Here is a 13,577-nt window from a genome sequence, read left to right as displayed (position 1 = left end):
ACTTATATGCTGTCTTTCACAGAAGGGAAATCTCTTGTTTTGCTCATACTGATTTGTTTAGCCCATGCAATACTTGAGATAGTCAAATATTCTTGGTTGCATTGAGAAATTGTGAAACACTAAAGCTCAAAATACGTTTTTAAAATGTGTGTGGTGGCATTTTTTGCAACTTAAACAGCTGCCAGTGCAACCTCTGAACAACCCTAAATCTTCTCCAGGGACCCTTTAGTCCATCTTTCATGCTGACTTGTCTCTCCTCTGTCTGTTCAGCAGTGGGAGACATTTAGTGAACGTTCCTCAAGCTCACAAACTCTGACCCAATTTGATTCTAATATTGCACCAGCTGATCCTGTAAGTCAATCACTTAGCTTGCTTGTTTGAAATTAATTTTATTAACTCTGAATTTTCATTAATTGTCTTGCCTGTTATTGCATGATTCCACAAAGCTTGGTGGGAAGTAGTGGCAGACATGATAAATTCTATCTGCTTTAAAATGCATTTCAAGAATCTCATATTTGTATACCACTTCAAGTATAATTATGGAATATTTTATGAGTGCAAGAATAAAACATGGTCTGTCCTTTTTGAGTATATTCAGTTAACTGTGTGTTTTCATATTCATTATGGCTGTGAAGCTTTTTAACTGCTTTGTGCTCAAAAATGGAATTGAAATTAGAAAATAAGTATGGTGAATTGCCGGAGACCAACATGAGCAAGGGCACCTAAGGCCACACCCAGCCCTCTGTCCATTGCATCCCAACATGCACGCACACCTTTTTAAACAGGCATTTCATTATCACATGTGCTCCTCCAGTTGATTTTTTTACTTGATTCCTCCCGAGTGTGTGCCACTGCATTCATGGAAATGGGTACCATCCACTATGAACAGCATTAAGACAACAAATAGCTCTTGTCTGTGTGAGGGGCCATATTTGATAATCAGCCCAAAGGGAACCAATAATTCAACAGGTCATTTTATGCCCTTTATTCTCCCTAGTGCAGTATTTCTCACACTTCCTGAATTCAGTTCCTCTTATAAACTACTGTGCCCTCAGAGCCCCCACTCCCATCCTCTGGCAGCCTTGCATTTGTATACATACATATAATTTGTACTTCAGTTTTTTTGTACAGTATCGTCAGAGTCAGTAACTGAAAGATTACAGCAGTAATTTGAAAGATGCATGTTTTGTTTCATTTATGAATTGCTTCCTATGAAGCATCTTTACAGGTGACACGCAGTGGAGGAGAACAGGTTTGTTAGATCCATACTTGAAATTGGAGGACCCAGAGCTTGGAAGATTACTTTTAAAAAGTAATAAGTTACAGTTACATGGACCAAAAAAAGCAGTAATTACTGTTACAATTACAATTGCTCTGAAAGTAACTGATTACTTTACTTTTCCTCCAAAGTAATCACTACAATTACATTTCAGTTACTTAAAAAAATGCCTACAAGGTGCTGGCCTTGGCTGCTGCCTAAAACAACATTAAAAATAAACACATACAGAGGTAGTAGAATAATTATTTTTATCCATAAGATAGCAATGGTGGTCTCTCCACTGATAAGGGAGGTGGGGAGGGAGGCTGAGACCACTACTCAGATCTTTGCACATCAAACCAAGTGCAACACCCCCCACTCAGCCAGCCAGCCAGCATAATCTCTCTCACTTAACCACCTCCGAGACCCTGCTCTGCCACCAACTAAGGGACACTCACTCAAGCAAACATTTTCCCCTGAGATGCAAACAAGTTAAAATACTGCAAATGCAGCACAGTAGCCAGAGAGGGTGGTGGAGGCCACTTTGTGTGCCATGTGCAAACACAGTATTCACACACACACACACACACACACACGCACGCACGTTGTCATCTTTCACCTCCACAGTTCTTTATCTCCATTCTGCTGTTGCCTCCTCGTCCTTTATCCATGTTCTTGACCTCCGGATCTTTTTTCCCTCCACTCCATTCTTCACCACCACTATCTGTTTTTTTAAATAATTGTTTTCTCCACTCCACCCCGTCTCACTCTCTGCCTCCTCCCTCGTCGCCTCCTACCCACCCACAGAGCATGAGGAAAGAGCAACACTGCACAGAAGCCCAGTTTGAGGCACATGATTTTCATCTACAAATCAGAGGAGCAGAAGACTTCCCCTGCTCCCCCCCAAGAAATGCCCAAAAGTAATTCTGGAAACGTTACAATTACTCCACAAAAGTAGTAAAATTACTCCTAGTTCTATTACAATCAAAATGTAAAGGAATTACCCACTTGTTACTCAAAAAAGTAATGAATTACAAGTAATTCATTACTTGTAACTAGTTACTTCCAAGCTCTGGGAGGACCAGAAGTGAAGCGTGGGTAACAAGTGGGGAGAGTACTATCTGCACTACGGTCCTGCTTGCCAGTTTCCCATAGGCATCTGGTTGGCCATTGTGAGAACAGGATGTTGGAATAGAAGGGGCTCTTCTCTTGTTCTTAACCAGGCTGTGTTAAAGTGTTATTGCTGTACAATAAGGCCAGTGTATAGTGCAATGTGGCCTAGCTACCACTGTGCCAGTGGTACTACTTCAGTGTAACTACTTACCTTCTTATGTACATCACATTGCAAATTGCTACACATTAAAGCACTTGAGTTCCTGAGCAAGATATTTAGAAATGCATATAATTGTATGAGCAGAATATTGTGTGCAGGCTACTAAAGAAAGTTTCAGATGTTTGCTTAGTAGTGGCAACCAGTGAACTTTACTCTAGTGGTGATCTGCACCATGCTGAGCAGACATTCTTTCCAAATTGATATGCCCCCATGTACTTGGCCAGAGAAAGAGCTGTCACCCACTGAAGGATGATCATAAATGTGAGCTGATTGAAGTACATGATTATATCAGTTACTAATAAAGCATATTGAACTGTAAAGAAATATAATAATTCATGTGTCTGCATTTGTTCTTGTACACCAGGCTTAAATTTAGCAGGTGTTGGTGTGCTGAGCCATGACAGCAGAATTACAGGTTCACTTTTTGGCCAACCCCCCTCCCCTCCCCTTGTGGTTCTTCCACAACCAGAGAGGCACAATTACAACCTACCTTCACCATTCCACTTGTTTGTTTGTTTTACAGCATAACCAAAACTCATTTTCTGGTACTATTGTAAATGGAAGCACTATGTTGAACAACGCTTTGCACTCTGTATGTGATGGGAGCACTTCACTGACAAAATTTGGTCAAAAAATGAATGTATGAAGTCTTTTATATTGTGCAATCCATGTAAATTACACTTTTGAAAGACTAGGAGGAGAATTTTTACCCCTAGGGACTCGTAGTCTAGAAACAAGCAAGTAAGACAACAGAGGAAGGAATAGAAATGAAGGCAGGGTAATATCCTTAACCAAGATATCCAGGTAATGGTTACATCCCAGCAACCATTTTAGTATTCAGGTTTTTTAATGGAAACTCTTATAAGGCAATATATGTTACTCAAGCTTAGAATAATTACTTGTTCTAAATTAAGTTTAATATCTTTGTCTTAGGATACTGCTATTGTTCATCCTGTTCCTATTCGAATGACTCCAAGCAAAATTCATATGCAGGAAATGGAGCTTAAAAGAACTGGAAATGGTAAGAGTTACTACAGTGGTGCCTTTAGAATAATATGTAAATAGCCAAGCATCAGTTTTCACAAGTATAATTAGCTACTGAAAGCCTAATTACAGTAATACCTCGCATTAACGTACTCAATGGGACCAGAGCAAGTACGTAAACCGAACATGTCCTTAAAGTGAAGCACTACCTTTAAAAACTTTTTTCCCCTCTCCTTCATGCGGAGCCTCAAAGCCCCGCGCTAAAGCCTCTGCTGCTGTGCTGCCACGCCTCTCAGCTGATCGCAATCGCGCCTCCCAGCTGATTTGCAATGGCGTGATCGCGTCTATTTCCACCCCTACGTGCTAAAGCCTCTGCTGCTGCGCTGCGTTTCTGGAGAAATACAGGCATATGGAGCATGTACGTTATAGCGAGGCGACGTTAAGTGAAGCGACATTAAGCGGGGTATGCCTGTAGTTGAACACTGCATTCGTTTTGGTATCCACTGAAGTAGTCACTTTGTGATTCTTGAAGCAATTAATAGTTTTATCCAATTCGCATCACAACACATCACAATCACATGAAATGCTAAACCCATGCCATTCACTAGCCACATTTATTTGTGTGAATGAGGGCTGGGCTCACAGTTTCCCCCTTCTTCTCTGGTGTGGCTGTGAAGAGATCAGAAGTTTCCACTTCCATTTTTGACTGACTGCAATTTGCTAGGTCCAAATTGGTAAAAAAAGTGGTTAGGCTTGATTGTGGTTTATAAAAACAAGCCAGCTTCAAAGTTTGCTTGTTTCCAAAAACATAGTTAAGATTAATGCACAGCACAGGGTTCCAGTGTAATGGTGATTGAAAACAGAAACAAAAATGTACCATCTTCTTGGAGCCCCACTGGAGGAGAAGGGATTGTAATGGCTGGCAGGACAACATTGCTTACCTTGATTCCCAACACTGCACATCGCAGCTATCTACCAAGAGGAAAAGGGATGAGGCAGTAGGGAGCTTGGTGGTGTGTGGGCACAGTGACAGCCAATCTGATGCTATGCCTGCACTGCACTGATCTCCCTGTTGCCTCACCCCTCTCCTCTTGGTAATAGGCAGTGACATGCAGGGGTTGGGAATCCAGGTAAGCATTGCCAGCCACTACTGGGAAGGGAGCAGGGAGTTGACAGGCCCAAGTCTTGTTACATACATCCAAACCAGATCACTCTTTCTCAGCCTGATTTACCTTGCTGGTTCATTGAGAGGTTAAAATTGCAGGGTTAGGGTAGGATAGAGCTCCTTAGAAGAATAAAAAAACAAAACTTTAGAGTTCAAGCACATATGTAATTTTCATTGGGACATCTTTCCACTCAACTATATAGCATTTTGCATTGTATTTCTTGTCCCATATTGCATAAAGTGAAGTGGAAGCACATATATTAGCGAGGGGGTTTGAATAAAAAACACAGGACCATGAAGTCTCATGCCATTTTTCTATTGCAACAATTTTTCTATAATACTGACTTAACCCCCTACAAATATGCACGTGGATTCTAACATTTTATGTTGCACTTGAAAGGTTTTGATACAATATTAAAAATACAATACAATAATTTTAAAAGTATCTTATTTCTTGTTTTGTAAGCCACTCAGAATCACGTGTTGATGAGTGGCCATAAATCTAGTACTAAAATGAAAATAAAAAATAAGCTTTCCTTCAGTGAAAGGAACAGATTCACATTTGTGTAATGGGGCTTTCCTGTCTTTCCTTCCCTCTGCAGCTCTCCAAATTCTGCTCCTGCGGGTTGGGTGAGCTTTGGGAATGGTTTGTGATATGATGGAGGGGACTGCCCATGGAAGGGGGAGTTGATGGAAATCCACATATGTCAACAGAAGTGCAATTTAGGATCCAAGCTGCAGTGTTTAGAATTTTAATTTTATATTATGATGTCAAACTTTGAGCATTAGCTGAAATTTACTATCAGAACATCAACTTATTGCTACTCATTATATATATATATATATATATATATTACTACTTTTTAGATCACACAAATCCCACAAGTCCTTTACTTGTGAAATCACCTGATCTTGTAGAAGAAAATAAAATGAGTTCATCTGTAAACTTTGCAGGAGGAAGTACCGTTGGCAAGTATCCTCTTTCTTTTTCCTAGCAGGATGTCAGCCTTTTTCAGTTCATTGGGAAAAAATAACTGTAACCCAATACTAAATTGGCTCCCCTATATTGTTCCATTAGAAAATAGCCTATAACATTTTTCCTGAAGTATGTGTGTTTTCTTAGATGATGTACTCAAAGCTATTGTCCAGTAGCCTGGTCTTTCACCAGTAAGGTGTTAACTGGAAATCTTGTAACATATAACAAAAAGTTTTCCATTGTTTGCTGAGGATGCGGGGTGGCTTTTATCCTATACTTCAGCTATTTGGGAAAGAGTTTTCTAGAACATGGCAGTTGCTGATATCTCTGATGCACTGTTTGAGAAAGTCTGGGTTACCTTACAAGTTAAATGAATTTTCATTTTCTGTTTCTCTGTGATTTTTAAATAGATGTAGTTTATTTCTCCATTGCATATACATGATTTGCAAAGCCAGTACATTCAGCAGCTACTCATGCAGTGGAAAACGTTTAAAGTACATTTTTTTGTTTGTAAAAGTAAATGTGTGAAGCTTCCTTCAGAGTTGGGATGGAGATGACTTACCCTTTAGCACAGTTTAGTTGCTCTTAGATCCTCTTGGACCACTCTACACATACTTTAAGGAGTCAATGGCTAATGTCCAGTAGTGGGTGGGGCCAGAGGCAAAAGTGGAACAACAAATGTAACTTTTGCCTTTCTACAATAGGCTAGCTTCTGCACACTCTCATGCACTCTCTGTCTTACCCTCACCCTCTGCCTCTGTCGTCTATGCAGATAAGAGGCTTTATCAGAGTTAAGAACATATTTCAGCCAGACAAAAACACTCAACATTCAGGGTATGATGCACAGACTGGGAGGGAGTTCCAAGGGCCAGATAGAAAGGCATGAAGGGCGAATTTGGCCCCCAGGCCTGAGTTCCTGCTATATAATTTCTCAGAGTATACTGTGCCCCTTGGGAGTATGCTAAATATGCTGTTAGTAAAAAAGCTGGAAGGCTTTACATAGATCTCTAGCAAGCGTGGGAGTAACCATGCCACTGAGATATATGTGAAGAGGTGATGAAAGTAGGTAAGGTGCATGCAAAGTGAATTGGTAGGTACTGTTGTTCATTCCAGAGTAAAAGGGTATGAACTTGCATATGTTGGGCCCAATCCATTATAAGAAAATGCTTGTATGGAAACTTGTTTTGCTTATACATTTTGTGTTGTGCCCAATATATTCTTTTTTTAAAAAAAAAAGAATTGATGCTTTTCAGTGTTACAGTTCTGTGGAATAATCAGAGCATAATTAATTAACAAGCAATGTGAGATTTCCTTTTTCTTATACCAGCAGATGGTTACAGCAGCTCAGATTCCTTTACTTCAGACCCAGAACCTATTGGAAGCACTGTAACAAGACAACGGTAATTAGTTGCTTAAATATTAATGAAGTTGCAGCTTTTACCCAAGGGTCACCCAACCCCTACCCCACAATCTGTCCCTCAAAACACCTCAGTCTGATAATCACTCAAGGGTATTCATAGTTCTAGGAGAAGTCTGTTGCATAGTAGTCTGATTGGTCTTCAACAAATGGTATCATCTCTGTTTTTGTGCATGGTGACACAAGAACTGTTGCACAGCTTCCTAAGTACTTATTTAGTGCCTGGACTCATAGTATAAGAAGTACTTTGGGTTGAAACACTCACAGAAAGACTTTTGAGTTCCGAGAGAAGGTGGGTAGAAAAAAAAGGATGCAGAATAATGCTTCAGTTATGGTGTCATTCAGCAGTGGTGCTTTGTTATACAGAATTCTTGACTGCAGCGACTTTTGGCTCAGCTGCCACTATATTAGTCTTGTCTCTTTTTTTGAGAATATCACAATATTTAAGTACTGTTGCAAGTTGTATTCATTTATCACCATTGTTTATTTGACAGTCATAGAATAAGATTTCCTTTCCTCCATTCTGCAGCCTGAAGTGAGGACAGGCAACATAAAGCCCTAAGGTCAGATCCAGGTTCCATAGGTTGCTGTTAGAACACTGGAAATACATGTGTGTAGTATTTAGCAAACTTCTAGTCTTCAGCATTGTGATGCAAAGTTGTAAATTGCAATGGCAGCACACCTGAAAGATCCAAAATCATACAGATATAATGCTCCCAAAACTATTTTCCAGTATTGTCACATGTACATATTCTTATGTATTTATTTAAGGATGGTAGTAGGAATGTTCTTTTTATTCTAGTTAGTGAAAAAGGGCCTTGTTTTGGTTTACAATAGAAATTGTTCTCTGAAAACAAATTACACCATTCATTTTCATACTTGTTTGATAGTTCAGTGTAAAAATGTGCCTGTAAATTGAAGGAGGTGTGTTAATCTAGTTGATGTTAGTCCACAAGAGCAGGCATCTTCGTTGTATCATGGGTGGCTGGTCACAATTCAACTTGATGCTTTTCAGTTGTCTTCATTAGTTATAGTTTGGATCACAATCTTCTTAAAGAATTAGGTTTACTTGTAAGGAAGCAGTTGATGTGTTCTGATGAGTATGTAGGATTCGTGAGCTACAGTTTGCAATAGAATTTCTGTAGTTCCATTTTTTTTCAGATCACATTCAGGGACATCTCCAGACAATACTGCTCCTCCACCACCACCACCAAGGCCTCATCCTTCACACTCAAGATCATCATCTTTAGATATGAACAGGACCTTCACTATTACACCAGGTAGGCATAGTTCAGATTCTCGTGCTAAAATTTATAAAGTCAGTTCCGTTTGTTCTTAAATAAAGTTCAGATTTTACTTGGTAGTCCACCTTTCTCCAGTGGGCACCAGGACACCGCCAAGTGGGTATTGTGTTCCTTGCTAGTGCTTGAGGCAGGAAAGAGTTAACACTCCAAAACGACCATTAATGTGGCCCCTCCCACGGAGTGCTAGTTCGTTTTCCTGCCTCGCTTGAGCAGTACTGATTTTCGCCTTGCTCTTCAGTCTGGCCGAGTTATATCTTTATCTTTTTCTCTATTTATGTTATTTATTAGCTGTTAATGTTCACTTAACTCTTCTTTCAGTGTTGTATATAGGTGTTAGTCCTAAGATTAATTGGTACAATTTTTCTCCTCAGAAATGAATTTCTCTGTGATTTTTTCCAATTAATGCATTCCCTTAGTGATATTTCCCTCACTGAATGGTTTTCCGGGTAGATTTTCCTCATTAATGAATTTCTCCGTGATTTTCTATTTATGCATTCCGTTAATATTTCCATCATTTAATGAATTTCCAGGGAGGTTTTCCTCAGTAATAAATTTCTCTGTGGATTTTTCTGTTAATGATATTTCCCTACGTTAATGAATTTCGGGGTGATTTTCTCTCTTTTCATGATTTGAACAGTAGCTTTCTTCCCATTATAAATTGGTCTTTCCTGCTGAAAGCGAAATGCCTAAGGAGCGACAAAGTGTCTCTTCAAGGCTTTCCAAATGAACGGTTGCAGCGCTTGGTGCGGTAGCACCTACAGCTCGCTCGCATGAACCAGCAGTTAAAAAGACAAGCCGTTGCAGCGCTCTCAAAGGCGGTCACCATTTTAATCAAACAGCCTCACAGGCACCAATTACTCTTGCGGTAGCACAGAGAACGGCTGTTAATCAACATGCACCTCTTTCCCCTGTAAGCGATGAGGTATCAGAGCAATCAGGGTGGAAAAATTTAAAAGCGCTTAACAATACTGCATACCCTGTAGCTGGTGCGGTAGCACTGCAATCAGGACGTAAAAGTATGGAAGCAGTTAAAGGTGCAGAAAAGCCTGTCAGCACTGCGGTGGCAGCGCAATCAGGACGCAAGCATATGACTAAAACAAAACATACAGTTAGCCATACTGCAGAGCAATCAGGAAGGGTTGCTGCTGAGGGAGCCACAGAATATAAGAAAAATGCTTCCTTACAAACCAGAAGTGCGCTGTATCTAGGACAGCAATCACAGCAGTTGAGTACAGTAAATGCTGAATTTCCCTCACAGCAGGAGGAGATTCCAGATCCTTCAGTCCTTTTTTGCTCAGATTCTGAGGAAAATTATGAGTAATTTTCAGGTTTTAATATTCATCACCCTGAGGTTCCACAGAGCACTGGTGCTATAGAGCCTGTAAGTGATATTGTGCCTAATGGGCACAGTCATAAACAGCAGCACAGAGTTTTGCGTGACAGATCTAATCATAACCAGCATCAATTCAACACACAGATGGCCTCTCTTGCCACCTCGTGTTCAGATCACGAACTTCAACAGGTGAAGTCTTTTCATTTAGGAGCTGCAGAATTAAATTATATTAGAAAGGCTCTCATGGGTGATATATCAGGAGAACTAGCTGCTTTTCGCCAATCTTTTCAAGTGGTTCCTGTACAGGCACAACAGCGCAGTCATGAACCAGGACAAAGTCACTGGCAACACACTATACAACAGTGCAGTGATCAGATGAATCAGGCAGGTTTTCCTGAAGTTGAGCAACAGCAGCTCCACACTGACCTTGCAAATGGATCACCAGATCCACATGATGTGGCCAGGGGTAGAGCACAGGGCTTATTAGCTGACAGACCAGACAGATCTAAGCTTGCTAGGCAACAGTTTATGCACGATGATTCAGTGCTTGATTTCGAAGACAAATCAGATGAATGGAGTGATACTTCACAACCGGAAGAGCACCACTCCAATAGGTTGTTTCATAGCACTTACTATATGCCTCTGCTATGCAAGGCTATGGCGGCTTTAGATTTGAATGATGTTGTTATAGAACAGGCACCTTCTACCTCCAGAGGAGCATCTGTCCTTCCGGAAACAAAGTCTACCGATAAGGTCATTAAGGTACCATCACTGCTCAGACAAATAGTGGAATCTGAATGGCACTCACCAGTTCAGTCTACCAAGTCACTGACGTATGCTAAGAAACTATACTTATTGGACCCAGAGTTTATGGAGCAGCTGAAAACTCCAGACATTGATTCTCCAATTTCTGCCTTAGTTTCTAGAAACTTCCTTTTGAGAGAAGGGGATGCTCAACTGAAAGATCTTACAGAACGAAAGTTAGATACGGCACTTAAAAAGGTCCATGAAGCGTCAGCCTTGTCGGTACATGCATCTATAGCAGCATCTGTGTTTTCAAGGGCTGCATTATTGTGGTTAGATGAAGTTTTGGAAAATCCAGATCAAGACCAAGACAGACTTAGGAAAACAATTTTGAAGGTATCAAGGACACAGGCTTTCATTGCAGATGCAACAATGGATGCTACTCAATTCGCAGCTAGAGCCATGGCTGCTGAGGTCGTAGCTAGGCGTATTTTGTGGCTTCGTCATTGGGAGACGAACGTTTCTTCTCGCATGGTGTTGGCGACAGAACCATATGTAGGCAAGAAATTATTTGTTGAAAATGTGCTCAGTGAAGTACTAGTTGAAACAAGAGACAAGAAGGCAATGCCAGTAACAAGTAAAAGACGAGATGACAGGCGACCTTTTCACCGTTTTCAGCCATACCAGTCCTTTCGTCCATCTAGGTTTGGAGGCAGGGGGCGAGATTTCTGTGTTAACAGACAAGTTTGGAGTCGTCCAAGATTCCAAGTGCGCAACCAACAACAATCAGCAGCGCGAAATACATTCTCAGCTACCCACAGAGGTGGAAGACAACAAAGACAATTCTGACTTATTGCAGATACCAGTGGGAGGCCGCCTGATGAAATTTGCACACATTTGGCAGCTGACAACATCAGACCGCTGGGTAAAGAATGCTCTACGGTATGGGTGTCAGATAGAGTTTCAGGCTACGCCTCCAAACAGATTTCTCCCGTCACCTGTGTCGGCACATCCCGAGAAGCGCAGGCTACTACAACAGGCAATACAACATCTGTTGCAGATAGCAGCCATAGAACCGGTTCAGCAGTACCAGAAATTTCAAGGGGTTTATTCTGTTCTCTTTCTTGTGCCCAAAAAAGGAAACAATTGGAGAGCGGTACTCAATCTAAAATTTCTCAACAGATTTGTCAGATACTGGAAATTGCGCATGGAAACATTGGTGTCCATAAAAGAAGCTATTCAGCCTCGAGACTTCCTAGCTTCCATAGATCTAACCTAAGCATATTTACATGTGCCAATCCATCCGCAGCACCACAAGTTCCTCCGCTTCGTTTACAACAATCAACACTATCAGTACAGGGCAATGCCCTTTGGCTTGGCGTCAGCGCCGAGGGTCTTCACAAAAATTATGGTGACCCTTGTTGCGCATCTCCGTCAACATGGGTTGAATCTTTACCCATATTTAAACGACATTCTGATTCGTTCACACGCAGCACAGTCAGCTTATCAGGACATTCACACTATACTAGCAGTTCTCCACGATCACGGATTCTTAGTCAACATCCCCAAGAGTCATTTGTTCCCTCAACAACGTTTACAGCATTTGGGAGCAATGATAGATATGGAACTGGAGACAATTTCTCTTTCGGAAGACAGAGTTCAAAAGATAAAGTTGGCTGTTCAACCATTGTTAGCGAAGCCTGCAGAGGACTTGATGGTCTTAGCACGGGTTTTAGGCATGCTTGTTTCCTCTATCCAAGTTACGCCATGGGCCAGGTTTCATGTTCGTCCTCTACAATGGACACTGTTACCATACCAGTGGCAGATAGCACATTCCATGCATCTCCAGGTTCCTCTGACGTTACGACTGAGAACCACTCTTCATTGGTGGACAAAGGATTGCAATCTACGCAGAGGACTTTCCTTAAAGGACCCACCACGGGAGACTGTCACATCAGATGCGAGTCTCCAGGGGTGGGGAGCTCACTGCAGAGGTCAAATCCTGCAGGGATCTTGGTCCCCTCACGAATCAAACCAAAGCATCAACTTACTCGAACTTCGGGCAGCACGGTTGGCGCTGCAACATTTTGTGCCTTTATTCCATCTCATACATGTGCTGCTGAGAACAGACAACACCTGTGTGAAAGCGTTCATAAATCGTCAAGGAGGGACGAAGTCACTGGTTCTTCATCAGGAGGCATCTCTACTAATTTCCTGGGCAGAGCACACGCTACAATCATTGACAGCAGAATATATAAAGGGAGTAGAGAATGTCCAAGCGGACTGGTTAAGCAGACAGGAGATGTTGCCGGGAGAGTGGCAGTTGCACAGAGATGTGTTCAAACAGATATACAGAAGGTTCGGAAGGATGGATGTGGACCTTTTCGCTTCAGATGTCAATCATCAACTGAAGAGGTATTACACTCGCTATCCATCTCTCAGAGCAGAGGGTGTAGATGCCCTAAATTCTCCTTGGCCGAAGGCAACACTGTATCTCTTCCCTCCTTTTCATTTGCTCTCTCGGGTAATGAAAAAGGTAAGGATGGAGAGGGCCAATGTTGTTCTACTAGCACCAGATTGGCCAAGGAGGCCATGGTTCTCAGAGCTAGTCAACCTATCTGTCGAGCCCCCATGGCGTCTGCCTCTTCGACCAGATTTGCTGCTACAAGGACCGCTTCGTCACCCCGATCTCCAATGGTTGAGCTTAACCGCATGGAAATTGAGTGGGGCAAACTGCTGAGGCCTGGATTACCAACGGAAGTGGTAACCACAATATTGGCATCTAGAAGACAGTGCACAATAAGAAGCTACCAGTATACCTGGGCGGCCTTTTTGAAATGGTGTAATAGGAATCATGTTACACCTAGGAAGTCGGGAATTGCAGAGGTGTTATCCTTTTTAAATGCTGGTTTGAAGAATGGGTTGAGACCCAATACTTTGAGGCGACAAGCATCTGTGTTGTCCACAGTCCTGTCTAAGTCTTCTTATGCATCACTGGGAGCTCATCCCTGTATAAAACAATTTCTAAGAGGGGCTTCACTATTGTCCGCACCTGTTCATCAT

General features: G+C 41.6%; 1 protein-coding gene across 7 annotated transcripts in view; it reads left to right on the top strand.

Moving 5' to 3' along the window:
• Positions 1–13,577, top strand: part of REPS1 (RALBP1 associated Eps domain containing 1) — an 82,135-nt gene that overhangs the window by 44,508 nt on the left and 24,050 nt on the right. For 3 of the 7 annotated variants that reach the window (XM_061623995.1, XM_061623990.1, XM_061623996.1), the window contains exons 10-14: positions 271–351; positions 3,525–3,612; positions 5,608–5,709; positions 7,044–7,116; positions 8,295–8,413. In XM_061623995.1, the coding sequence (XP_061479979.1) occupies positions 271–351; positions 3,525–3,612; positions 5,608–5,709; positions 7,044–7,116; positions 8,295–8,413 (463 nt within the window). The remainder of the gene's footprint in view (positions 1–270; positions 352–3,524; positions 3,613–5,607; positions 5,710–7,043; positions 7,117–8,294; positions 8,414–13,577) is intronic. The other 4 variants (XM_061623991.1, XM_061623992.1, XM_061623994.1 and 1 more) reach the window with 4 other exon arrangements.

The sequence above is a fragment of the Rhineura floridana genome, chromosome 4 (genome assembly GCF_030035675.1).
Source record: "Rhineura floridana isolate rRhiFlo1 chromosome 4, rRhiFlo1.hap2, whole genome shotgun sequence".
NCBI classification, from domain to species: domain Eukaryota; kingdom Metazoa; phylum Chordata; class Lepidosauria; order Squamata; family Rhineuridae; genus Rhineura; species Rhineura floridana.
This window is presented reverse-complemented; position numbering and strand designations above follow the sequence as displayed.